This window comes from Galeopterus variegatus, unplaced genomic scaffold, assembly GCF_000696425.1.
Source record: "Galeopterus variegatus unplaced genomic scaffold, G_variegatus-3.0.2 Scaffold580, whole genome shotgun sequence".
In the NCBI taxonomy this organism is placed as follows: domain Eukaryota; kingdom Metazoa; phylum Chordata; class Mammalia; order Dermoptera; family Cynocephalidae; genus Galeopterus; species Galeopterus variegatus.
The window spans coordinates 180,624-207,951 of record NW_007726691.1 but is presented as its reverse complement, the minus strand read 5'-3'; the positions used below and the strand labels follow the sequence as shown (position 1 = coordinate 207,951).

The 27,328-nt window shown below is 44.1% G+C and overlaps 3 protein-coding genes across 8 annotated transcripts in view; all 3 read right to left on the bottom strand.

Moving 5' to 3' along the window:
• Positions 1–2,337, bottom strand: part of ARHGEF12 (Rho guanine nucleotide exchange factor (GEF) 12) — a 147,035-nt gene extending 144,698 nt beyond the window's left edge. For all 4 annotated transcript variants that reach the window (XM_008570202.1, XM_008570203.1, XM_008570204.1 and 1 more), the window contains exon 1: positions 1,834–2,337. In XM_008570202.1, coding sequence (XP_008568424.1) covers positions 1,834–1,865 — 32 coding nt within the window. In that variant the 5' untranslated portion in view covers positions 1,866–2,337. The remainder of the gene's footprint in view (positions 1–1,833) is intronic.
• A 4,771-nt stretch (positions 2,338–7,108) lies between these two features.
• Positions 7,109–13,209, bottom strand: TMEM136 (transmembrane protein 136). Of its 2 annotated transcripts, XM_008570201.1 has the most exons (3): positions 13,142–13,209; positions 10,947–11,135; positions 7,109–8,961 (listed from the first exon to the last, which is right to left on the bottom strand). In XM_008570201.1, exon 3 carries the CDS (start codon positions 8,855–8,857, stop codon positions 8,423–8,425), a length of 435 nt encoding a protein of 144 aa, XP_008568423.1. In that variant the 5' UTR covers positions 8,858–8,961; positions 10,947–11,135; positions 13,142–13,209; the 3' UTR covers positions 7,109–8,422. The 2 variants fall into 2 exon arrangements, with proteins under 2 accessions (XP_008568423.1, XP_008568422.1); XM_008570200.1 differs by lacking the exon at positions 13,142–13,209 and having other exon boundaries at positions 10,947–11,367.
• A 5,716-nt stretch (positions 13,210–18,925) lies between these two features.
• Positions 18,926–27,328, bottom strand: part of POU2F3 (POU class 2 homeobox 3) — a 76,977-nt gene continuing 68,574 nt past the window's right edge. For both annotated transcript variants that reach the window (XM_008570199.1, XM_008570197.1), the window contains exons 10-13: positions 26,884–27,045; positions 21,299–21,365; positions 20,004–20,139; positions 18,926–18,989 (exon numbers count right to left, since the gene is read on the bottom strand). In XM_008570199.1, the coding sequence (XP_008568421.1) occupies positions 18,950–18,989; positions 20,004–20,139; positions 21,299–21,365; positions 26,884–27,045 (405 nt within the window). In that variant the 3' untranslated portion in view covers positions 18,926–18,949. The remainder of the gene's footprint in view (positions 18,990–20,003; positions 20,140–21,298; positions 21,366–26,883; positions 27,046–27,328) is intronic.

Below are 27,328 nucleotides of genomic sequence, written 5' to 3'. Positions count from 1 at the left end.
AGTGGCTTTCAAGCATTCTTTCTTTTAAAAAAAATATGTAAAATTAGGCAGCACCTTAATCAGTTCAAGAATATTAACACCCAAATCAATTTACAGATTAATCTTAGAATACTCATCTTTTAATCTTTCATAAATAGTACAATGCCTGGCAAAGAACAGGCTTTCAATAACTGCATGCTTATTGAATATTTATATGCCTTCTAAGTTTTAAAAAGGACACAAATCTTGAGATTTTATTTTCAAAATAATGGAAATAGAAAAAAGTCCCTAAGAAGCAAAACTAAAGAAAAGCTCCATTACTTGGGGGCTTTTAAGTGATTTTTGTGTGGAGTGAGCTGGTGACCCTAAGTTCTGTTTCTACAAATTAAATACCCTGGCATCGGAATGGAAGCCAACATTACATTAGCTCCTATTAATACTTCTTGTCTACAGACTCAACAAAAAAGGCAAGAATTGAATGAACCAGGAAAACAATGATCCATACACAACCATAAAAGTGATTTCTCAGAAGCAAAACACTCTGAAAGGAAAAGGAATCGGGATAACTAAAAGAAACCAAGATAAGCATTGTTGCTACTCACTTAAGTGCATTCTCAGAAAAAAAATTTTTTTTCATTGAAAATGAAAACCCACTTAAAAATACACAAACAATAAATATAAATAGTTTAAATAGTTAATGGAATTTTCTAGGTGAACATTCATGTGACACTGGAAACCATCAACAGGAAGAGGAAGTTCTGTTTCTGGAGTAGCTGTCATGGAATGATAACGGAATTTGGCCCTTTTAAAGTCAACAAATGGATCTTCAATTGAGTGAAATTCTCTTACTAGGAAATTAAACTACTTTCTGCAGGCGCACTATTGTTGCACTTTTCATCAAAGAGCTTTGGGACTCTCAGTTATCTGATCTACTTTTTATGATGTAATAGTCTGAAGGCTGACTTTAAGCAAGCTGACTGAAATTTGGCACTAGCACATAGTATCATAAATTGAGAAACAAAATGTGGTAAAATAACATGTTTTTATCGCTTAACCCACTGAAAAGAATAACTCGTAAGAGTAAGGGAACTCCACTTCAACCACATATGGTCTAGCTTAATTCACCACACACCACCATGCGACACTGTTAAAAGATAAACACAGAACTCAACAAATCCACCTGCCACGCTTGTACTATGCTCAGGGTTTATATCCCTTAAACGCAAGTGTTTCTGGAAGATGATATATTAAAATGAAACAAAAGCAATCCCCATGATTTTCTCTCATTTCTTCCAGCTCCTGGCTGTTTGCCTCCAGCAAGAGCCTGTGATTGACTGGTAATGTCAACATTCTGGAAAATATTAGACAATAAACACTGGGCAAGTCAATACCTAAAAGAGATCAAGTTCACAAATCACCACGCAACAGGCTCAAAACTGCGTTCACAAATATAAATTTCTCAAAGTAACCGTGTCTGGAGATCTACGACAGACAGAAGTAAAACTGAGGATGCACCAATACCCCACCAACTTCAGGCACTGACCTTCACCCAAAATGACCTCAAGATGAGTTCAGAATTCTAATGCTCCCTACAGACAGAAAATCACAATCATGGCTTTACCCACCCCTTCTCTGAAAGTCTGGGGGAAAGTTTCTCTCCAGAAAAAGTATATTTCCAAATTCAATCAACCGGATAACTTGGCAGCAACCCCAGACTAATTGCATAGCTCCGAAACAACCCTCTTGCCCACGCCTGTCAACTTCACTGGCCAAAGGCAATCTGCAATCTCCCATTCTCCTGCTAGGTTGGGCCGAATGGACGGAGGCCAGGCGAAGGAGGAACTTCATACCAACCTGTCGGTGATAGTAGACTGTGTGCCACTCATTGGGGCCCTTGGCGAGAGGTCCTCCCTTTATCCAACTTGCATTTTACAGTAACACCTCCGCCCCACCCCCAGTGCACTGAGATCAGGCCCAACTTCGTCAGGGACACAAAAGTCCAACTCGAAACTCCATTCAGTCATCTAGAACATCCGATTGGAAGGGATCGAGGAAAAGGGATGCGGGTTGGAGCAAAAGTTATCTTCCAATACAAACTGAAAAGGTCGGCCAGAAGGCCAGTTCTAGAGCTAGCGATAAATCCTCCGAAGGCAAAAGGACAAAACTTCGTCACAGAGGGAAGTCCGCGAGCCGTGGGAAGGGGACCCGGGAATCCCTCCGGGGCTGGGGAGGGATCAGCTCAGGGCCGGGTGTCGGCTCCTCCTCCGAACTCTCGGGGCCTCGAACTCGGCGCCGCCGCAGGGCCGGGCCCTCTCGCCGCTGCTCTCTATCTGGGGCTGCCGGCCGCTCGTGGCCGCAGCCTCGGCCGCGTCTCGGACAGTCCCGCGCCGGGTTCGCGCGGCTCCATGTCCCCCGACCCTGGGACCCCTCTTGTCTCCCTCGCCACCCCCACCAGGCTCCGGGCGCTGGGACTAGCCGCGGGTGCCGCGAAAAGGGGGTCCCGTAGCCCTAGGTGACAGGAACCCGGGTCTCTCAGTGCCGCAGGCTGCTCCCCATCCCTCTGAGGCCCGGACTCTTCCGCAGTCTGCACAGGCGGCGGCAGCGGCCCCTCCCCGATGCTTGGGTAGGCGGCGGTTCCCGCGAGGGGAGGGAGGTTCCCGACCGGCCCGGCCTGGAAGCCCCGGCAGCAGCAGGCTGAAGCGACGGCGGAGACTCCCCGCGCAGGGCCGGCTCGCCGGGTTCTGGGCGCCCTCGCGGGAGCGCGCGCGGAGGGCGGAGGAGGCCGCCGGCGCTGCGGTGACGCGCGATGTCAGTCAACAAACATCTATCAGGAGCCCTCTGTGGCCTAGTGGCATGGAGCAACTTCAGATGAGCTGCTCAGCACAGTCACAGCACGTTGGAGGTACACAGATTCGTATAACTTCGTATAATGTATGCTATACGAAGTTATTACGCCCTCGCGGGAGCGCGCGCGGAGGGCGGAGGAGGCCGCCGGCGCTGCGGTGACGCGCGACTATCGCGGGCACGCGCGCGGATTCCGGTTCCGGTTCTGTCTTCCCGACTGGCCGCGGCCGCGTCCAGCGAGAGCTCGCTTTTCCCCTCCCCCGTCGACTTTTTTGGCCGCCTCCCCTCTGACTTCAGATAGCCGCCTCACCCTAGATCCCTCCGCCTCCCGTCGCTCTCGAGTTTGCGCCGCTCCCGCGCGGACGCTTCCGCCGGAGCCTTGCTGGGGGGAGCGGAAAAGTAGTTCGGTGGGGTGGAGGGAGGTCAGGGACAGGCCGGCCCTGGGAGTCCCACTCTCCAAACCTTGCCGGCCTTTGTGTTCCGTGAGTGCCGGAGAGGTGTACTTTGAAGTCTACTTGGTACTAAGTTGGCTTTAACCAGAGACCGCCGGAGAGAATTGCCCCCGATCCCAAGGAGTTCCTGACGAGAGGCTCACTGGGAATCACCCACCCTCTTGTCCTGGAAACTTTTATCCCTTAAGGAATGTACTTGTCCTCCTTATGTTCTGGTAACACGTATCGAGTGCTTTTGACCGCTGGACGCGAGCTCAGGTCCAGGTGCCGGGACGACGTCCCTCGCTCCTGCGGCACACCCTGCACAGAGAGCTTCTGGCTTTGGCCGCTCACCTGGGCACCTGCTGGCTGGCCTCGTCCCCGGAGGGGGGCCGCCGCGCACAAGTCCAGGCTGCCAGGGGTGGCCTGGGGAAGGGAGGCGAGTAGGGCTGGGGAGAAAGAAGATTTGGGAACTGGGGCCAGGATTTCTTGGTATGAATAGTGCTTTTCGACTGTTTCTGCCTTGGCAAAATGAAATGTACTATTTGCCCAATTGAGAAAGCATGTTGCTTTCCATAGCGACTTAAATTTGTGGAAAGAAGTGGAGAAAATAAATTTATCCAGTAAATTGTATTATGGTTCTCTCTGAAGAGTTCCCAAATATTTTTTCGTGTTTTTTATTTTATTTTTTTCCCCTACCGGGTAGAGAGATTTAAATATCCGTCTAGTTTTATGATTGAATAATTCAGTATTGTGACAATTTAAGTACCACAACGATATAGTTCTTCAATTCTGCCTGCAAACGTCTAAAGTGGCTATCCCTTTTATCCATTTATCTTCAGATTTTTTATCTTAAACCTGTGTTGGTAGTAAGGGACTTCAGCCATTTTGTGGAAATCAAATGGCAAATCAAATCTAATAAACAGTGGATGCAGAGAGAGGAAACAATTACCTCTTAACAATGCTGTTTCTAAGTCTTTCTGCAACAGTTCACGGAAGGATCATTATCCTTGAATAGATGCATGAGCTAAGACTGACGTTAGAATAGGGTAAAAAAAGGAAAAGATAAACAGAAGCCAAAGATTACTTCTTATTGCTTGATTTTTTTTTAAAGTTCAGGGCACAGCCAGCTCATTTTGTAATGTTTATTTTTGGAAAGAATAGAAGCAGATTAGGGTTCCAGGACACTTTTCTAATGATCAGAACAGGACATATTGCCACCTGCTGGTTCATCCTAGCATGACAATTTTATCCTGAAGCTTCTCCCAATTAAATTTTCTACAATATAACTGGAAGGAGTTCCATTCATCTGTATACAATGGCCAAAATGCAAACCTTACCCCAAACTTAATAATATTAAATGTACTAAATATCTTATTTTCCCCTATTTTAATAATGTTATAGTCTAAGTATCAAATTAATTGTACCCAATGAGTCATCAAAACATGCATTTTAAGAGTTCCTCTCTTCCCTCCAAGAATGCCTCAATACTTAAGTTTCAGGAAAAAAACAAACTGGGAAAGTTTCCTAATTCACCTTCTCTTCCTTGCATACAAAACCTCCTGGCAAGCTGTTTTCAAGACCTTTCCAAACTTAAACAGACCCAAGGCTCTAGCTGTGAGCAAAAGAAGGCATTTTGCTGTGGGAAAGCTTCAGAAGATGGTAAGCAAAGGATTGAATTAAGCCAGTGGTTATTCATTCCAGAACTAATTTTTTTTTAATGATGAAAATCTTTATAGTCACCCACAAAGCACTAATGATAAAAACATCCCCTGGAAGCTTCTTTACAGCTGTCAGTGGCTTGGTTGTTCTAAAGCCTCCATCTATACAATGCTTGCAGAAGAGTCAGGGGGGTCTGGATAGAACACCCTCCCCAAGGTAAGTAGTCATTTATCTAGAAAAGTGACGTTTGTGACGCAGCCCACGGATATGCTCTTTGAGGAGGTTTTCCAATGGAGGTTATTCTAAACCACATTCTCATCCTCTTTATTCTTTCAGCCTGCTTATTAAGTACCTACTATGGGTGCAAGACTGTTTTAGGCACTGGAAACCCAGTTCTGAAGACAGCCAAAGGCCCTGTCTTCATGGATTCACTCAACATCATCATTTTCAAGGTAACTGCCCAAACAGTGGCAGAACAAGAAAGAAATTAAGTTCTTCCTGCCTCTTTTGGCAGACTGTTTTCTATATCTCAGTTGCTACTCCCCAAAATAAAAAATTGTAGGAATGATTGATGATAAACAGCAGATTAGAGATATTTCACCAGTAAGTATGAATATGGGTCAACATTTCTACAGACCAAAAGGCTTTTATTTTTTTAACTTCTTGGCAAAGCAACAACAAAGATACAAAGGCAGACTCTGGATTTATAAAAAGTTGTTTTATTTTTATAAAATTTAGTACAAATCTTATTGAAATATAAATCCTTCTTGAGCAGTATTAGTTATCACATAGTAATTCAAATAAGTACTTCATTTTGTCTGACCATACCACACATTAATTAGCCCTTCATTTACCTGTGATGTGAAAACTTAGTATCTTGACTGCTGAGTCATCTTCATTTCACATTTTTCTCAGAGAGATTTCTTCATAGTTATCAGCTACAGCATCAAGAAAAGCTAAAACAAGGGAATTCCTTCCCCTTATCCATTATTCAGGTTTCTCATCATTCAAAAAAAATCTACATACATTCCCATGAGAGTGCCCCAAAACAGCAAGATCTGCAATCCCTTTACTTCTGAGGGGTAAAAGAGAAAAAAATTGGTACCAGATTAAGCCTGTTCGTTTGTCTGGTATGAAACAGGTTGCACTGTGCCAAAATTCAAGAACCAGCTTTTTCTTTTTTTAAAGCTCATGTGCCAAGCCACTCTTTTCTACTAGGCTTTTGCTAAAATCAGCATTCTCCAGCATCCTACTTTGACCACAATTTTGTTGGAAAGACATTTGCCAGCATTTTAGGGATTCTGATCATAGAAAAAAAAAAAGAGGGGGAGATGCTGTCAGATTATTTCAATGCCCAGAAAAACTCTTTAACCAAATGACAGTCATTTTAAAAGACCCACTGTTAACATGCCTTTAAAGTTACCTTTTGCTTAGTGATGACTCTACATGGTTCCAACCACTCCCTAATGCCTATTTCTATGGCCAATAACATCTATTTTCAAGACTACCCATTAGGTATTAATGACCATAGAGTGACCATATAGTGGACTGATCTTCAGCCTTGACTTTCATAGCACCGTACACTTGCTGACCAACTGAACTAATCAATCACCCTTGGTCTAAATAACATGGTAAAAATAAATAAACAATAAATACATAATAAATAATACTTCGTTTTTTCATAAAAGCCCTACATTGAAGACCTCCATTAATAAAATGCCACATAAAGTCTCTATGAAATATACAACGGGGTAATTCATTCATTCACAACAGGTTTAAACTGAGGCAGAGTAAACAAGTGACCTGCCCAAATGAATCTGGCAAGTGAGTAGCAAAATCAGTTAAAAGAACCCCGGAATTCTTGATTATTAACCGTTTGTTCTAAGCTTATCTTCTTGTCTCTCCTACATTAGAGTCTATCACACTAAGAAATATTTTTTCCCCTTCCAAGACTGGCCTTCTCATATAAGTTTGTCTATAGAGAGTGGCACCTTTTTAAGAGGAGGAAGAAAAAGTAGTAAGAGTACTAAAAGGGAATGTATCTGAAATCAGAAAAATAGTAGTAATAAAGAAAAAATGTTAGCCTCATCACACTGAGGCCAATACACACTTTAAAGTCTTTGGTTTTAGCTTGCAAAAATGTACAGCAGAGCTGAAACCTGAACTGCCATCTCAAGTACAGTGGAATCCACATGGTAAATCCCTATGGAATTTAGTCATAGTCTCTCATGCCTAGGAGATTAATGCACAAAAGCCCTGAGAACTGGCATAGTTTTCCTGGTACGGCAGAACCCGTACAACAAGACTTGGTAAATCTACCCACATCTCATTCATCTTCCATCCAAAGCCCTAGGTCTATGATTTTTGTGCGAAAAAAAAGTTAACATAGCAGGCCTGAACTGCTATCCTTGGAAAGGCCTGCTTACAAGGTTGGACCATGGCTGGCACCTGGGAACTTAGATTTCGGAAGGGTTCCCACAATTAACTGGTAAGACTGCTTTACTATACCTAAACCATTTGTACAAACAATACAGTTTATGCTGAACATATATTTTCCTTTTGGGAGTCTCTAATTTTGCTATGTGCCAGGCAGAGGCTGCCTACAGGAACAGTCCCCAGTGAAAACCTTGGGCACTGAGTCTGTAATGACCTTTCCAGGTAGACAACATTTCACACATTTTGTCACAAATTGTTGCTGCAGAAATTAAGCACATCCTGTGTGATCCCACTGGGAGAGGACTCTGGAAGCTTGTGCCTGGTTTCCCCTGGATTTTGCCCCAGGTGCCTTTTCCCTTTGCTGATTTTTCTTTGTATGTTTTCACTATAATAAATCAAAGCTATGAATAAGACTACATGCTGAGTCCTCCTAGTGAACCACAGAACCTGGGGATGGTCTTGAAGACCTCTAACACAGTTGGTAGAGGGAAGTTCACTAAGTAACCCCCACCCCCACTGCTTCCACAATTTCACTCTCATCCTTCTATCCCCCTTTGTTTAAGCAGATCCAGTTCTCTCACCCAATGCTCAGAATGCCAAAGGCATGTCTCTTCCTGAAGGTCCTTCACTTTATAGTAAATGGGGTGAAGTTACATAAATTGCTACATGCAAAGCAGGAATAAGTGTTTGTTGAAAGAGTTACTTCTCAAAGGAACAAGAAATAGCATTAATCTTTTTCGAGCTCCTTTCTAAGCTGTCTGAAGGTCAAACCTCCCTTGGACAAGAGGACCCAGGGTCGCCACAAACTAAAACGAATACTAGAAATACTCACCTCATGGTTCTGACTTATTCCCAACTACCACTAAGGATTCTCCTTCTACAACTGTGCCACTGTAGAAGTTAGTGTTTTAATACTGGTATATGCTTGGCTTGATGACTGACCAAATTGATCAATAAATTTAGCCCTTTTCTGAAACCTAAGTTTGTTATCAGAGTGATTCCACAACCATATTTCCAACCTAGTTCCCGTGGCTGACTTAACCCAGTCCATTATCTGGAATGAGCCTTGGCTAGTGCGTCTTGAGATGTCCATTACATTTTAGCTGCCGTTCCTCACCCCTCCTGCTTCTCCAGGCATGGTATTTCTTGATGCTTTTCTTCCATGCAAAGCGCCAGATACTAAACATGAAACACCAAGACACAGCATACATGGCTATTCCCCCAACCTTCACAAACCACTTAGGAGTGGGTGAGACCATTTCACAGAAAAGGAGGCGAGCTCCTACACCAATCCTCACTCCAGTGAACAGAGCCACAAAGAGGAAGTCCACCACATCTCCAGTGAAACTGTGGTAGTGCCCTGTTTCACGGAGAAACCAGCGCATCTGTAGCAAGGGGTTGGTGACCTCACTTCCAAAGAGGACGGCATTGACCTCTGTGCCTGACTCCCCAAGCACCAGGGCCATGATGATGCCCAAGATACTCAATATGTGGTGAGCCAGCATCAGGGCACCTTCAGACTGGAAGTAGATGCACCAGCCCAAGTCGAAGATGAAATAGCCCAAGGTGAGACACAGAACGTGCACCTGGAGAGGCGTATTGGGTGAGCCTGAAATAAACCAAGACAGAAGCAAACTGAAATGACTAGGAATTGTGTTTCCTCACACAGGAAGCCTGTGTTGTAGTCTTTCAAACCGTAGGAAATCACCGAAGATGACAAAAACAGTGCAGGCACATTCTTTTTAATAATAACCAAAGGCAGACAAAATCTAAAACCTCGGTCTTTACCAAACCAATATTCAGGCCCCAGGAGATGCTGTTCTGTTGAATCAGACCTCAGTGATTTGAGCATAGGCAATAATCTCAGTGTCCTCTTTATGGAACAGCATAAAATTGAGTTATTTTGTTCTTTTAATTAAAATCCTACATTGTCTCTTTATATCTTTTTTCTTTTTTTTTTTTTAAACCAGCTAACAGTCTGTTTCCAGACTCTTCAGTCATTCTGTCCTGAATGTCAGATTAATTTCTTAGCTTAATGGATTAGGTTATTGGACAATGGTGGCCCTAACCCATTCTGAAAGTGGACTCTGGAGAGAACCCCAGAAGTTAGTGTGTCCCCATGTCCAAGAACATCAGGTGCAAGGACTTAACATGTTCAAACATTTAAGAGTTGCTTTCATATCAGTTTGACAGTATGGGGAAAACTCAGAAGCTCAATATGTGAATCTAAGGATATTCAAAAAAATAATAATCTAAGAAATTTTTTTTTTCCTTTTTGTCTTTTTTCGTGACCAGCAATGGATCGCAACCCTCAGTGTCGCGCCCGTACCGGACCGGGACCGGCAACGGGATCGCACCTCGCTCAGCCAGTGAGCGGCTGACCGGCAATGGATCGCAACCCTCAGTGTCGCGCCCGTACCGGACCGGGACCGGCAACGGGATCGCACCTCGCTCAGCCAGTGAGCGGCCGGTCTGTATGTGGGATCCGAACCCTTGGTGGGAGCGCCGCTGCGCTCCCAAGCGGCGCACTGTAGCAGTGCGCCACCGGGCCGGCCCTAAGAAATTTTTTAAAAAATCATATTCCAGGTTATGTGCTGAATTGCATCCACCTGAGATTCATATGTTGAAGCCCTTTCACCCCCAATATCTCAGAATATGCCTATATTTGGAGACAGGACCTTTACAGGGGTAATTAAGTTAAAATCGGGTCATTAGGGTAGGCCCTAAGCCAGTATGTCTGATGTCCTAATAATAAGTAAGATGTAGACAACACACACAGAAGGATGACCATGTGAGGTCACAGGATGAAGGCAGCTATGTGCAAGCCAAGGAGAGAGGCCTGAGAAAAACCAAACCTGCCAACACCTTGAGCTTGGAATTCTAGCCTCCAGAATTATAAGAAGATAAACTTCTGTTGCTTAAACCACCCAGTCTGTGGTATTTTGTTATGGCAGCGCAAGCCAACTAATACAAAGGGATACAATTTTGTATACTAAGGAAGTAACACTTGCATATCTGGTGACTTAAAAATTAATATAGCTGCCCAAAATAGTGAGGCGCTGGTCAAATCAGTGATGGTAAATGCATACAACACGATATTATGTAACAAATAAAAAGGATATGGAAGATCTATATACACAGACATGCAAAGATGATGTCCTTTGAATATACAAGTAAAAATTGCAGGTTACCAAAAAATATGTATAATACAGTTCTATTTGTGTCTGTTTGGGGGTGGTGGTAGATGTTGACATGGGCTTTATGTTTTGTACATAGCTGATTGATTCAATTGTAATAAGAAATCTAAAATTTGTTTGTTTGTGTTTTGTTTTGGTAGCTGGCCGGTACAGGGATCCACACCCTTGACCTTTAAAATTTGTTTTAAAAGTAGAGTTATGAAAAGCAGAAACAACAGGTGACATAAACAATATCAGAGTCAAAAATGATGACTGACGATCCCAATATAAATTAAATGGGAATTATTCATCAATATGCTTCAAAATTGTACAAATTCTGTTTAAAAGCCCCACCCCTCTAAGACTATCCCCAAATTGTAAATCCCTAAGGGCAAATACACTAACATCCCCTACCTACCTGGGTGGGTAAAAGGCCAAGGACCATCAATGAAGCCAATATAAGCTGAGAGGCCTATAGAGAGGACTCCATGGGTGAAGGTAACCAGCCGACAGCTCCACTCATAGCTTCGGTGCTTATTCAGGCGGCAGAAAGAAATATAGAGCGAAAGCCAGCCACACAGGCTGCACAGCACCTGCAGACACAGAGCTAATGCCATCCTATGATAAAAAGACCAAAACAGGAAAAACAAAGGATGCACCCTAAGAAAACAGCATTACATTGTTTTGTGTATATGTCCTCATTTCTACTATAGAATAGTACAAAAACATTGCTTTTACTGAAACACTTCTTTCTTATCTACATAGCCAAGAATCTTCTATTTCAGTATGGTTGTGTTTATAACTTCATGTTCCTTAGAGATAACATGTTGGCAACTGGTGAAAGCTGTAAGCTGGAAACCAGGAACTGCATTCCAAGTTGGTAGGCTGTCTAACATATATTATAGATCATAAATGTCAATAATAACCCTCCAGCAATGACTGACCTTGCACAATAAAACACAGATAATAAAGTACATGTATTAGATAATGTCTTCACATTTCAAAAATCCCAATGAAAAGCTCTAAAGAAAAAACGAAAACATCACCACTTTGGTTTCTGTCACATGACACATGGCAGTTTAATGTGGTTTTAAGCTGATACTAAATTCAGCTGAGGTTTGGATTTGGGTCACAGGTTTATCAGTCAAATTCAAAACTTGGGGTAAACCTAAATATCGAACTAAACAAATAGTGCAGACATCTTGGAAGAGGGGGAAAAGTCCTAATTCTATTCATTTCTGAAATCCAACTCAAAGATTTGCCAACAGGGAAGCAGAAGGATTCTGAGGTATAAGAGGGGAGTTTTTATTTAGATATAAAAATACCTTTAAGGAAATTATTCAGTTAAAAATGAAACAAAATCAGAAAGCTACATTTTACTGGCGATAAATACATTAGGACAAGAACAACTATAACTGAGTCAGTTTAGTCACATACGACTAAAATCTAAAAACGATCAAGATGTTATTAACATTCACTAGCGTCTCTTGAAAGTACAAACAAAAAAGTCAAAAACATTTCAGATATCTGTCTCATCTCAGCAGGAATTTTCTGCATGGCTACACTTATTGCTAAACCCTATTCTGACAAGTGAAATAGTATCTGTGGACCCACATACTTCGATACACAAGCCACTCCCAAGAATGCTATCCAGAGAGGGCTTTAAGAAGGTCAAGTTCTGTACAGCTTTCATCTGAAATCAGATTTCTACTCAAGAAAACGGTAGGTGTCCAACCTTAGTTCCAATTCTGTCTCTGTCCCTAACTAGCCATAAGAGTGTGGGCAAACCTAACCTCTAGAGCCTGTTTTCTCAAACAAACAAAAAAGATGGAAAAGAAGAAAGAAAGAAGGAAGGGAAGGAAAAAGAAGGGAGGGGGGGGAAGGATTGAAGAACTTTGTGTTCCGGTCCAGTTCCAACATGGAGTTCTGAGATAAATTTTGTAAATCATCTAAGCCAATTTTCAGAGCAAGGGCCAGAAAGCAAAGTACCCAGAGTGAACAGAACCGTCCTCCCTTAGTTCCTTTTGAAGGCCAGGGTCACTGGCCAGTAATGCGGATCAGCTCATATGGATATGCCGATTAGTATTTTTAGAGTTCTCTGAATCCTAATTCCCTGGCAGAACAGAGGAAACAGTAGCCCATTTACGAACACTTCAATAAAAGAACAGACGTTAGTAAATGGCAGATACAACTCTGTGACCTTGGGAAAGTCACTCCATGCCTGGGTTTCGGCTTTTTACTCTTGGTTTTGTAAAAGAACGGAAGGGTATTTAGATGGCCACTCCGGCTCCAAGTCCAAGGCTCCTCTCTGGCTTCTCCTGTTCCAGGGCGGGACTGGCACCGAGCAGCGATGGGCGGGCCCCCTGGCTCGGGGCCTCGGAGCAGGCGTGGCCGGCGGCGGGTGCAGCCCCGGGCGCTCGCAGGGCGCGCGATCGCATCTCCGTGCCTACGGTCTGCCGCCACGCCCGGCTCGGAGCCCCGGGGCCGGACCGTTATCCCCTCCCCTTCAGAGGCCCGCCTCCTTCCCCACCAGTGGCCCGGGGGGACGAGACCCCCGCGCTGGAGGACCGGCCCGGAGCCCACCCGGCCGCGCGGTCCGCGCCGCGCTGTTACCTGGCGGAACGCACTGGCAAGCCTCGGGCGCCCGGGCGCCCACAGCTCAGGGCCCGGATCCCCGCGACAGGAAGCGGCGGAACGAGGGGGAGACGACGAAGCTGTGACGGCGGAGGAGGAGGAGCCGGGGGTCTGGGGGCACCTGCCGGCTGGGAGGACGGAGCGCAGATCCGGAGCCGGGAGAGCTGGAGGGTCCTCCTGCTTGGGGTTGGGGAGAGATCTAATGGTGACATGAAACCTGTAGACCATTGCACTTCTTTGTTTGTTGTCGGCTAGTTTAAATCGTTATCCATCCTCCCCCTCCCGACAATGGGACAGCCCAGCCAATAATCATTTATTGAGCACCTACTGAGTGCTTGCACACCTACTAGGCAGTGTGGGAGACGTAAGACATCATCCTCACCTTCATGCTTCAATTTAAGTTGTCAAACAAGCATGCAAATAACTGATTACCAGGAAAGTGCTCAGGCCTGAGAATTAGAAGTTATATAATTTCAGCCCTGTCACCAACGTGGCAGTAGAGCATAAGGCTTAAGAGTAAACCCTGGCTTGCAACGCCTTTGGGCAAGTTGCTTGACTTTTCTGAGCCTCTCTTTTCTCATTCACAGAATGGGGATTGTAATAATACCTGTCTCATAAGGTTATTGTGAGAATTTTAAAAGATTGCATATGTAACATGCTTTGAACAATGGCTGGCACATGGAAGTCACTATATAAATGTAAACTATTGTTTTTATTTCACTTAGGTAGATCCTTTCTCCTTTCTGGATCTTTCTTATCACCAAGAAGAGTAAGTTCGAAGAGATGAGTATGAGGGCTCAAATGGGGTAAAGAGGGTGTCCAGTTTGGTTCAGACAGGCAGTGATGGGGTGCTGAGGAGCCTAGACATTCTTAAGAAGACCTTAAGCAAATGTGTGAGTGTTTAGACCATGTCTGGGGAATAGTAAATATTCTAGTTTTGGTCATTTATCCTGCCAGCCCCTCAAGGGTAAAGATGGCACTGTTTTGGGCTGACTGGTTAGCTCAGTTGGTTAGAGCCCAGTGTCATAACCGGTACAGCAGAGACATTCTTAAGAAGACCTTAAGCAAATGTGTGAGTGTTTAGACCATGTCTGGGGAATAGTAAATATTCTAGTTTTGGTCATTTATCCTGCCAGCCCCTCAAGGGTAAAGATGGCACTGTTTTGGGCTGACTGGTTAGCTCAGTTGGTTAGAGCCCAGTGTCATAACACCAAGGTCAAGGGCTCAGATCCCCCTATCCCCTGCTGCCAAAAAAAAAAAAAAAAAAAGGCACTGTTTTCATCTCTGTTCCTCTAGTACCTGGTATGAGACAGATGCAATAAATGTTTGTTAGTTGAATTAATGGGAAATGAACCTGGAAAACTATATTGGAAGCATATTGCTATTTCCAAAGCTTGTTGATCATCTACACTACTTGGGAAGTGTTTTCAAAATAACTTTGTACTAGCTGCACCTTAAATATTGTGATTTAGTAGATTTGGTGTGGGGCCTAAGAATCTGTATTTTTTAAAAACCTGCCCAGGGGTCATTGAGAGGATCAGTCGTCGCATTTGAGAACCACTGCTGTGGTCTTAAATGCCTGTGATGCCAGTCTCTGATGCCAGGCTGAGGCATCTTATATGTGGGTAAGAGGAAGCCGTTTATGTTATTGAGCAACAGAATCATATTATCATGTTCTCCAAGCCCTTGCTACTCTAAGTGTGACCTATGGACCAGCTAAATCTGCTTTACCTGGGAGTTGATTAGAAACACAGAATCTCAGACCCTAACTCTGGACCTACTAAACCAGATTCTGCATTTTAACAACATCCCCAGTGATTTGTATGCACATTTGGGCAGTGGTTTTCTACCTTGATAGCACAGTAGAATTACTTGAGGAGCTTATAAAATCCTAATGCCCAGGCCATATCCCCAACAAAGGAAATCAGAATCTCTGTGTGGGTTTCAATCATTTTTAAAGTTCCCCAGGTGATTCCAATAATCAACCAAAGTTGAGAACCCCTGTTTTAGGGACACTCAACTAAAATCAGTGTAACATGAATTGGAGAAGACCTGTTACAAGTGTGTTGTCATAGACCAGGTAAGAGGTAATGATACTCTGAAGAAAGAACTCATGCAAGGATCCATTTCACTAAATGGATAGTATGAAAATCTCAACCTTTTTCCTATTTGCTTTTGTTGCAGTATATTTTTGTTTTTCCTTTTAATATCTGAATCTGGGACATTCTTGTTGGTGCCACCATCCCCCACGAAAGATCAGAGTATTAAATACTTCAGGAGTCTAAAGGTTAAGGGAAGAAGAATGTACCGGTTCTTCCTAGGTAAGAGTCTTGTCCTAGGGTGATTGGGATTCCAGGTTCAAGCTTCATGCCTGGAATTAAATTTTATTAATTTATATATCTTTGGCCACAATCTCTGTTCCACCAAATCAGATCCTGGTCAACAATGGCATCCTCCAGAAAATTTCTGGGCTGTTAGTGAGAGCAGGGAACAGAAAACTTTCTACCAATTTAATAATAATGACAATAATAATCACAATAGTCACAGATAACACTTATATTGCCTTATTAACACACCAGGCATTGTTCCAAGCACTTTTACTATATTAATTCATTTAATCCTCACAACAACTCTGAGGTGGGACCTATTGTTATTCCCATTTTACAGGTGAGAAACTGAGACGCAGAGCAGTCAAGAACTTTCCCAAGATGATACGATTAGCAGGAGGCAAAGTTAGGTACAAACCCAGCAATATGACTCTGGAAGTCATGCTCTTAACCACCAAGATATGGTGCCTCTGCTGTACCAGAATTTCCTACAGTTGTGTACTGTATTCTCTTCTATTCACAGCTCCTACCTCAGTGAAGGGTATTACAAGTTGTTTAGAGGAAAAAAAGGAATTCCATTTTTAAAAATGTTAATTGCCTATTATGTGCTAGTCACAATGGTAAGCATGGAGATACAGAAAAAATAAAAAGACAGCCTCAACTGCAAGAAGCTCCCTACACACAGTCCAGGGGGAGAAGCAGAAGAATTGGTGAGTGAGATGTAATGGGAGCGTGCAGAGTGCACATGGGGAGGGGCACTGAGTCTGGGGACCTGGGGGCTCAGGACAGGGTTCCTGACTTGAATCTTGGGACTAATCATCTCATTCTCTGAGTCAAACCAAAAGTCATTCCTTTGTCATAAAGAGCCCACAGCTGGACCCACCAGTTTTGAGTCAACTAAAAATGAAATAAAATTTGAAAAGCAGCAGCAACAATCATTTCTTCTTTTATTTCCCCCTTGACAATGACAGGTTGTTGCCCTTAGATTCTCTTGTTTCTAATTAGATGCTGAAGCAGCTAATGAAGCTTCCATTAAACTTCTCTGGAATTGTGGATTTTACAGAAGCATGCAGATGTGAAGGTGAACTGTGCTCATTTTCAGATTTGACTCTGTTCAGCAACTGTCCAAGGCAATGGGTAATGGAAGCTATTGGAGGCTAAACAATTAGGTTACAATTCTGTTTATTTCTTTCATTAAAACCATGGGCAAATGGATAAAAACTGGAGTTTTGGACAGTGCAGATCAATTTTTAGCACTCATCTGAGCAGGATGTTAAGGTAACCAGAATTGCTGCAGTAAAGAGTCAGCTCTAGCATCCGTGAGTATACAAGGAGGAGTGCACACATGCATGTGTGTGTGCAGAGACGTGCACGGATGGGCTCATGGGGGCCAGAGTAGTCCCCTTATATACTCATACTTAAATTATCGCTGGAAGTTCCTCCTACTCTTTGTTACACACATAGCCCCTTTTAGCTAGATCTTTTCTTGAGAAAGTAATCATTACCAATAGGCCTTCTCCCACTTCATGACACTGAAATAGAAGTTTTAATGTAGGCCCCATTCAAACATCAGAAGCAGCTAATTCTTAATGATTTATGTATAGGTTCTCCCCTCAAATATTATTTTTTGTGACAAATGCTTCCCCATTAGTCATTACATTTTTGAAGGGCCTCCCTTTTCCACAGATCAATGTTTTAGCTCAGGAATGGTAACTATTCAAATTTTTATTAACCTGAGTGAGAAAAACCACAGGATAGCTTCCCTGCCCTTCAACCTCCTTGCCAAAAGTCGTAATGCATTCCAAAGCCAAATATTTATGATTATTAAATTATCCTTAGCCTTAAATATCTATTGCTTTCCACTGTGAGTAATGAATAATTGACATTCAGGATATCTGAGATAGATCTTAGCCTCAGCCTCCACCTACTAACTCTCTGAACTGTCTTGACCTTAAACATTCACCATTCTCCCATTTAGAAAATGAGGAAACCAATCTCTCACCTACTCTGCCCTCAAGGTAGTTTGATCACAAAGACTAAGAACTCTGAACTCTTCAGGGCCCTGTATGTGGTCTTTAGCATCAGGCAGGGGAGCAATACACTTAATGTACCAATTTGAAACATCCCCCCTCCACCCCCCACCCCCCGTACCATTTCATTATATGTACTCACGCCCCCTCCCCCACCAACAAAAAGGCACAGAACAATAAGCTACACCTCTTCTTAACAAGACTGGAGTGGTTTTTATCATCACTATACAAATTTATTTAGGAGCAGAGAGATTCCTTTGAATCTCAACAGTTTCCTGGATAAGCAGTCTTTTTAAAAAAAGTTACCATTTCTGGAATGGCTTCATGTTATATCTCTACACACTGGCCCACAAAGAAGGAGACTCTAGATAGAATGTTCCCAAAGATGTCAACAGAGCTTCCTAGCCCATGTGGGAACTCTGTGGAAGCTAGCACAGTATTTCACACTTTGGTATTTTTTCCTTTCTTTTTTCTTTTAAAGAAGATAAAATACTACAGAAACATCTTCAAAATTCACACCTGAGTTAAACATTTTGCTGGAAAATTCCACATTAAGGAGAGAAGAACATAATGCAAAAACAGGAAAGGGCTATCTTATAGATATTTTGCCAGCATAATTTAGTGTGTTTGCTCTTGTTTTCTTCCTTTTCTGAAGCCAGGAGAAAGGAGAAAAGATGGGATAAGAAGTGCAGGGAGGGAAGGAGAGAAAGAACAAGCAACGCTGAACTCTGGGGCAGGAGTGAGAAGACAGAAGAGCACGCAGGGGATGGGGCAGAGTAACGTGCCCAGGGGACCGAGGGTGGCTCACCCTTGTGTAAAGAAGAGGAAAATTGGAGGACACAGTAACAGATGAACTTGGTTGCAGAAAAAGGGGAAAAATTAAAAAGAAAATAGGGTGAAATGAAGATTCAGTCAGAAAAAGTTTCTGAACAGAAACATCAAGGCTTTGGTGGAGACATCAGATTCAAATCTTTTCATAGATTTTGGGATCAGTTCAGGGACTGTGCCTAAATTCAGAGTCAAAACCATTATCTCCCCTTCTGGTAGTTTGGCACACCAGGCAAATGGCTGTCCCCAGAAGCCTATAGATGAGTTGGAGAATAGTGGCAAAAAGTCCTCTCTCTGAAAGACTCTTGCCCAGTGAAGCTGTCTAAAATATTTAGAACTAGAAGGGAAGGCAAGGAAAGTGAAAATGGTAAACTCCTAAGAGGGGCTGTATATTTCAAGAGCATTAGGAGTCAGCACATGGTTCAATCACAGTTTGATCTCCGGAGGCCCTTGCTCCTGAAGAAGGTAAGAGTGCAGGTTCATCGATAGTGGAGATTTTCTTCCACTCTTCTGAAAGTAATCTGTCCATACACAGCAGGCATGACTCCCTTCCTTCCAGCGGGGAATACAGGGCCAGGTGGAGTAGAAGAAAATTTTTGGTCTCAGTGGAGGTAGGTGGGATGATTCCATCGGTACCAAGATCTGGAAGGAAGAAAGAAACTAATCAATCATAAAGTTACTAATATGATGGGGGAAGGTGGGAATGGGGAGTGACTGCTAACAGGTATAGAGATTCTTTTGGGGGTGATGAAAATGTTCTGGAATTAGACAATGATGATGGTTGCACAATCTTGTGAATATACTAAAAACCCCTGAATTGTACACTTGAAAATGGTGAATTTTATGGTATGTGAATTATATCTCAAAACAATTTTTAAAGCTACTTACATATATTATATGGTTCTGTGTATGTGTGTGTCTGGTTTTTTTTTTTTTTTTTTTTTTTTTGGTGGAGCTTTAACTTTGGGGGCTAGGCAACAATTGGCCAGTAAGAGTGGGCTGCCTTGCTGAACTGCCTGGGCTTGGACAAGAGGATTCACCTCTTCTGACAAGCTCAGGTCTGTAAACTATTGCCTAACTTTCAAATCTCTGTTTCATTCTGAATCAGGGCAGAATTTCTCAAGGCGTCAGCTCTGAGAATACTTCTTAGAGTAGATTCTTTGGTCCATGAACTAAGGCCCAGGAGGCTGCAGAAAACAGGGATCAGCACTGCTTCCCTCTCTCCCTGTGTCAGCCAGAGAGAAGCCCAGGGTTTTCGTCATGTCTAAGCTCTAGGCTCGTGTCAGAACATCCTGAGAACTGGGTTCCTGGCATGAAGTCAAGCACACCAAAGGACCCGGCCCTTTCTGATAGGAGTGTTTGGAAATTTCCACCCTCAAAGTGAGGATGGAAATTTTGGCTTTGTTGACATCAGCTCCTTGCCAGGACTGCTCACTGGCTGAAGCTTCTGTTTTAAATCCCCACTCTCTGGGGATAAGGTCCAGTTTCGCTCTCCACTCTGTCCTCTCCCTGGCACCCCATTCCTCTTTTCCAACCCTGTGACAAGCTTCCTTTCCCAAGGCATTGACCCAACTTCTCTCATGCCTCTCGGCCCTGCCGAGATGTCTCAGCACTCGCCCCTGCCGAGATGTCTCAGCACTCGCCCCTCCATCTTACCCTGAAGAGTTAAAACCGGAGGAGGAATTCACTGCCACTTTGGAGTTATTTTGAGATGCTGTGGGGCTGCTGGCGTGGAGTCCTGACCCAGGAGACGAAGGCCTGCTGTTGTTCCCAGGGGAACAGGATGATGTTACTGAGGACAAGGAGAGGCAAAAAAACAAGGGGAAAATAATGCTTCTGGGGCCTGGGACCTTGTGGCATGGCCCTTCAGGCACTTGATTTCCTGGTGTAGCCTCAAAGGGACCTCACCCTCTCCCCACCCCCACCCATCTGCCCACCTCCTACCCTGTTAGCACAGAGGGGCTCTCATCACAAATGCTCTCTGCAGCCCAGGCCCTTGAGAGTGGTGTGGCTGGTTCTACAAGTCCAAGTCTTGCCAAATGCAAGAAGGACAGATGCCAAAATCATCCTACTCCAGAACACACCCTGGGCTGGGCATATGCAGCTCCAGACCAAGAGGCAGGAGGGGAAAAAGAACAAGAAGGCTAGGAAAAGAAAAGGAAGGAAAGAAAGAAAAGTGTACAGGGAGAAAGAGAACCTGAGAGTGCAATTAAAGACTACCAGCCTCTCTGGTTCTCCTGTCTCCATAAAGAAAAGACTCATGGTCTTCCAGAAAGAGCATTGTACCAGGAGTAAGGGGACCGAGTCTCGTCCAGGTCCCAGGCCATTCCCTAAGCAGCTCTGTGGCCTGTACCAACTTGCCTCCCTTCCCTGAAACTCATTTTCATCCTCTTTAAAAGGGCAGATTTGAATTAAATGGAATTCTTATGATTGGGTTTCCCAAACTGTTTTCCATGGATAGGGTGACATCTATTTTACCATCCAAATGAAGACACTTTGAAAAGTGGAAGGGAGTATTATTGATAATTGTGTCAGGACATAAGGTAGAAACTGGGACTGTCCCAGGCACACCTGGACATATGGTCACCGCATCTAGTTCTTTGAAATGCTATAGATATTTTTTGAAAAATAGAGTTCTGTAGAAAATTAGTTTGGAAACCTTCCTTTCTCTGGCTTTCCATACAGTTCATTTTGGAAAGTATTATGCACTTGAGTGCTAAGAAGTGCTGCAATGAAAGCAAAACAAACACACATGCTTGTTTAAACTTTGCTTACTCAGCATTTCCCAAACTTGCTTGATCACGGAACCCTTTCTTTTTTCCTGAGCACAGATTTTAATAACCTTTGAGATACATTTAGTGAATGCTGACTTAAGTAGGGACTTTTCAGTTCTAATATCTCATCTTCAAAGGAATTTTTGTGTTGTTCAAAAACCTCATTTTAAAGCTCACCTGTTCCAGGCATGGTGCTATGGACAGGAGGGACAGAGAGGGGGCCCAGAGACACTGAGGGAGAGACCTGAAAAACAACAGAAGCTTATAAATGTCCATTCCAGCTCCCTTCTCCAATCCCAGGTCCTTCTCCAAGGACGCTGGGCCCCAGGCTCTGCAGAGACCAGGGCTTGGTGTCCTTGGTTTCCTAGTCCCAAACCTACATTCCATATTCCTTTTCACAGTTAAGCCTCTGGACGGTAGACAGGCATCCAGCTCCAGTTCTGGTCTACTTCAGAAGCTCTCTGGTACTGACACCAGGCTCTCCCTGCCCTGCTGTGTGTCCCCTGGCAAGGTTTCCTTGGCACTGCCAGGCCGAAGGCTGCCTTGCCCGAGCGCCCTGGAGGTGACAGGAGCAAGCCTCCTGGGCCCTGCTGTGGCAGATGCTGCTGCTCACCTGCTGCTTTTCCAGACCCCATGTCTTCTTTCCTAAAAGCACCCTGCTTTTGCCCAGGGCAGGAGAGTGCCCAGCCCTAGTAACACTATTTCAGGCTTTCCCATCCTGATGGATGAATAGACCATGGATTCTGCAGAGATAATTGGAGAAGATGAACTTTGGTCTCTGAAGCTTTTCATTTTGCCCTGGAGACCTCATAGCAGCATCAACTCTGAGATTAGAAAGGAACCTAAGATAATTCAGTTTCACCTCCCATGCAATTCAGAAGCCTCCTCCTCACTATTACTATTTTAGAATATGATATAATAGAAAGAATGGATTTTGGAGCCCAGGAGATCAGGGAGTAGTATCTGGCTTCACCAGTCACTATCTCTGTGACCTTTGGCAAGTTTCCTAACCCTACTGAGATTTGGTTTTCTCATCCATAAAAAAGAAGCAGTACCTCCCTCATATTTTCTTTTAATTAAGGTTTAATGAGATAATGTCCATAAAGCTTCCAACCCAATGGTTGGCAAAGAGTGCCAGCTTGTTAAATGTTAGTTCCCTTCCTTCCTGAAGGAAGACGCTAACAACTGCTGTATATTTCGAGATGTTATTCAACTCTTCTTTTGAACTGAAATCTGCATACTTTCACTCCCCTTTATTCTTCTCACACTGCCAGGGGAAGCTCTGAACAATGTTTTCAAAGGATATTGAATGGCAGTTCTGCTTAGAGATCTGTGATTTGATATTCCTCCCCTCCCCAGTTTGGAAGATCCCATCCTAACAGGACGCAGCATGTACTCATTTCCTAATTAATCAGCAATGGTTCTCACTGCTTTCGTTTACCTTTCCTTTTATAACAAGCCTCCTTAGCAAGCTGGGGGCCTGTGATGGGTGGAGATGGGTGTGGGGCATGGTTTGGGAGGGGTGGCAGAGCGGCAAGAGATGTTATCAATAATCTTCCTGCCTCCTCTCCTCCCTGCTGCCACACCCAAGAAATGTGTTGTTGTGTTTAAATAAATCGTAATGTATTTAGTCACTGTGAGCAGTTTCTTCTGCTTCCGTCTGGAGACAGGCTATGCATATGCAAACATACATACATATGGTTTCCCTTTTTTATTTTTTATATAAATGATAGCATTCTACCCACACTGGTCTTTTTGCCCTCTAAATTATTATTATTTTAGATATTATTTCAGGGATGGACAGTTAGCTCATTTGGTTAGAGCACACCCTTGTAACACCAAGGTCAAGGATTCAGGTCCTCATATCAGCCAGCTGCCAGAAAAATAAAATAAAATAAAATAAAAAGCTATTATTTCATATCAGAAGCAGAAGAAACCATGTCCTAGTCCCAAAAAACTGTCCCAAAGAGACCTAAGAAGACAGGATCAGAAAATTTTCTCTATCCTCTTCCTTCAGGACATCACAAGTATTAGTGTCATTATTTATTTAATGTCTTCTCCGCATTAGGCTGTCGACTTCATGAAGGCAGGATAAAGCCTGTGCAGTTCACTACCGTATGGCCAGTGCCTTCTGCAGTGCCTGGATCTTTGCAGGTACTCAGTAAATATGTGTTGGGTAAATACTGACAACCAATGAGGGTCCTTCATGACTCCTGTACACCTCCCACCATTTCTCTCCATGTTGATGTCCTGGTTGGAAGTGAACCAAAGCGAGAACCTACCTCCCATCTGCTCCAAACAAAGTGCCATCTTTATTTATTTTATTTTTTTTTTCCTTTTTTTTGTCTTTTTTCATGACTGGTAACGGGATCGCAACCCTCAGTGTCGCGCCCGTACCACGACCGGCAACGGGATCGCAACCCTCGGTGTCGCGCCCGCACCGCGCTCAACCAGTGAGCGGACCGGTCTCTATATGGGATCCGAACCCTCGGCGGGAGCGCCGCCGCACTCCCAAGCGCCGCACTCTACCGAGTGTGCCACCGGGCCGGCCCCAAAGCGCCATCTTTAAAGATTCCAGAGCTCTTATGATGTGATCTACATTCCTTAACATGGCCTACAATGCCCTCAGTAATCCGGGCCCCGCCTACCACTCCACCCCTCATTCACACTCTCTCAACCCCTGGCTTCCAGCTCATTCAAGCCATCTATGCTTTCTCTTCCACCCCTCCAGCTTCACAGCCTTTGTACACACTGTTTCCTCTGACCAGAATGTTCTCCCCTATATTCACTCTTCCTCATCCCCCCAACTCAGATGCTTTCCCCATAAATGTCAAAGGTAATATTCATTTTTCTGGTATCAGTTTAAGGGTCATTCCTCAGAGACACCCCTGACACCCTGGACCAGGTTAGGTTCCTCAAACACCCGTGTATCTTCTTTCATTACAAATAGAATTTGTGTTTTCCCTGCTAGACAGTAAATAGAGATTACAAGTGTTTTATACACCACTGTATCCCTAGTGTCAAACATATAGTGGGTGTTCAATGAATACTTAAGAAAGGAATGATGAATGAATATCATGTTGTCTCCAACTTAAAATGTTCAATGGTTCTTCAGAGCTTTTAGGGTAATTTAGCATCCATTGCCCATCATGATCCAGCCCTCATCAACTTCTAAGTCTTAATCCTAAACCCTTGGCTCTAGCCAGATTGAAATGCTTATGATTCCCCAAATTCATCACTTCATTTTATAATCCCACAGGCCGTTCCTGTTCCTGGTATGCTACTCTTGCAAATTCTGTCTGCCAAACAAATTAGGGGGTCCACCCACCCGGACCCTATTCTGATTTAGGTGTCTTTCATTTTGTTCCTATAGCATTCCTATAGGGCTCATCCGTGTCTAACACCCCTCATGTCTACTTGGTTGCTGTTTCTTGCCTGTTCTGGCTCCTCCTGAGATTCTTCTCTTGATCTTCTTTTGCCCATCCCTCAAATGCTGGGGTCCCTCAAGGTTTGGGCCTGGACCTTGCTCTTTGCTTCCTCCATACAAACTCCATAGACAAATTCCTCCTCACCTGGATTTCGACCACCACCTGTATGGCTGTGACTCCCCAATCCATGTCCAGCCTTCTCTCCTGACCTCCAGATCCATAATTCCAACAGCCCAGGGACATTCCCACTTATGTGTCCTGCAGTCCTCACTGTACATCATGATGATGTAAAGAACTGAAATCATCACTTTTTTCCCACTCCCAAACCAGCTCCTCCCCTGTTTGCTTGTTCCATAAACGGTGCTATCATCTACCCAGTCGACCCAGCCTGAATGCTGAGAATCATCTCAAAGGATTCCCTTTCCTTTGTTGCTCTCCCTGCCTCCAACCAGCTTTCAATTTATTAACCAAGCCCTTCTAATTATCTCTGAATATCTCCCATCCCTCTAATTATTATCATGTGAGTTTGCTTCACCCTCCCTATTTCTCTAGTGGATAACTGCGGTCACATCTTAACTGGTCTCCCTGCAACCAATCTTGTGCCTCTCAAGCCATCCTTTAGACTGCAGTCAGAGTGATCATTCTAAACAGCAGATATGATCATGCCGATGCCTTGCTTAACATTAAGCACACCAGTTCTTTAGCGTTGCACATGGTCCCTTCACAATCTGGCCCTTGATCTGTCCATCCCCATCTTTCAATGTTCCCTCATGTGGAACCACTTGCAGTTCCATGAATATGCCGTATATTCTCCCCGCTCCATCCCACTGTCTCATACTTTCCCCTGGTGAGAGCTCCACCCTACACTTATTTGCCTCTCACTCCTTCTTGTCCTCTTAGACTCAGCTCAGGTATTAATTATCTCCTTGGGGAAGCCTTCTCTAACCACCACCTCCCAAAGTTTGTTAGCTCCTGCTCCTAAGTTCTTTCTACAGAAATGATCATGTTGTTTATCATTGTTTGTCTGTCTCCTCTGCTAGGCAGTAAGATCCTCTGGGACAGGGAAATGATAGTATTTATCTGTATCTCCAGCACTAGGCATAAAAACCAATATAGAGTAGATGGTCAATAACTACTTAGTGAAAGAATGGACAGTGGTGTAGATTTTATGACACAGCTATGTCCCATCATGACAAGGCCGAATTTCACCCATCCTGCTGAAAGATTCAAGGACAACATTGTTAACCAATTCCCTTAACCTTCAACCATCATCATCCCCAGAAATGAAGAGAACTTTCCTGTTCCCACCTTCCAGGTACCATCTCTCCCTGGATGGAGAAGATATGTCCTCCTCCCCAAACTTCCATGTCTGCCTGGAACTTCAAATTATTCCCAGCCTCTGGCTTCTCCCCTGAACACCAGAGTCACAGATAAAACTTTCTACTGGATACTTCCTCTTGGATCCTAGCAGGCATGCCCAGCTTAATATGACCAACCCCAAATTCTTAGTTTTTTTCTTCAAACCTGCTCTTTGTAGTCTTCATCATCTTAAAAAATGGCAGTGCCTTCCAACCAGTTGCTCAGACCAAAACCCTTGAAATCTTCTCTGCCTCATCACTTATATTCCATATCTGAGCTGTCAGCACGTCTTTTGGCTCCACCACTGAAGCATATCCAGAATCCAACCACCACTTCTCACCACCATGACCACCGCACCAGCTCAAGCCTCCACTCGACCTGATTAGTGTCATCTCCTGGCTGGTCTCCTGCTTCCACACAGCAGCCCACATCAACCAGCCCAGGCTTCACTGCCTAGAGCTCACCAATGGCTTCTCCTTTTACTCAAACGAAAAGCCCAGGTCCCTTCAATGTCCTCCAAGACTTTGGGTAGTCCGCTCCTTGTTACTTCTCTGACTTCATCTCCTACTTTTTGCCCCCTTCCTCCCTCTGCCATGGCCACCCTGGCTTCCTTGCTATTCCTCAAACATGCTAGGATCTTTTCACTTGCTGGTCCCTCTGCCTGGAACACTCCTTTCCTCAGATATTCACGTATTTCATTCCCTTACAACTGTTAAGTCTCTGCTCAAATTCCATCTTATCAGAGAGGTCCTCTCTGACCTCCCTATTAAAAAAGCATCTCTCCACTATTACTTTCAATGCCCTTGCCCATCCTTAGTCTTCTTTGTGTTGTATATATTTTATATACAGCATCTGTTTGCTTATTTCCATGCCCCCCTCCCACCCCCTCCCACTTCCCTGGGATTGAGAAGACTCTACCCTCCAGGTACCATGGCCCCCAGTGCTTGGTAGGCAGCTTGGCTCCTGGCCACTCACCAGCCGGGAATTGTAGACAGGTGATTTGATGGGTGCGGCCACAGGGCAATTGATTCGCTTCTCCTTTTGGCGTCTGTTGCAGAACCAGACCCTCACCACCTCCTTCTCCATGGACAACTGCTCTGCAATCATGGAGATCTCCTCTGAGCTGGGTTTTGGGTTCTACAGGGACCGAAGGGACAGAGTGTGGTCAGAAGAAGAGAATAGGGTCAAGAATTGGGGGTGGGAGACAGACATTCCAAAGAAGCAGGATAGAACAATATGTGGATCAAAAGCTTTAGAGTCAGACCCAGGGTGGAATACTAGTTTTATTACTGATTTACTGTATGTCCTTAGGAAACTTTCTTACCCTTTCTGAGCCTCAGTCTTATCGTCTATGAAATGAGAGTAATAATGCCCACTATGAAGGATTATTGCAAGGATTAAATGAGAAAAGGTGTGTAAA

What these genes read in the sequence shown, in the direction of transcription:
- TMEM136 (XM_008570200.1), bottom strand. Translation starts at nt 11,145, where the DNA reads ATGGCATTAGCTCTGTGTCTGCAGGTGCTGTGCAGCCTGTGTGGCTGG. An exon ending in TTGGCCTTTTACCCACCCAG is followed by an intron (nt 8,962 to 10,946) that starts GTAGGTAGGGGA and finishes GGTTTATTTCAG; the next exon opens with GCTCACCCAATACGCCTCTC.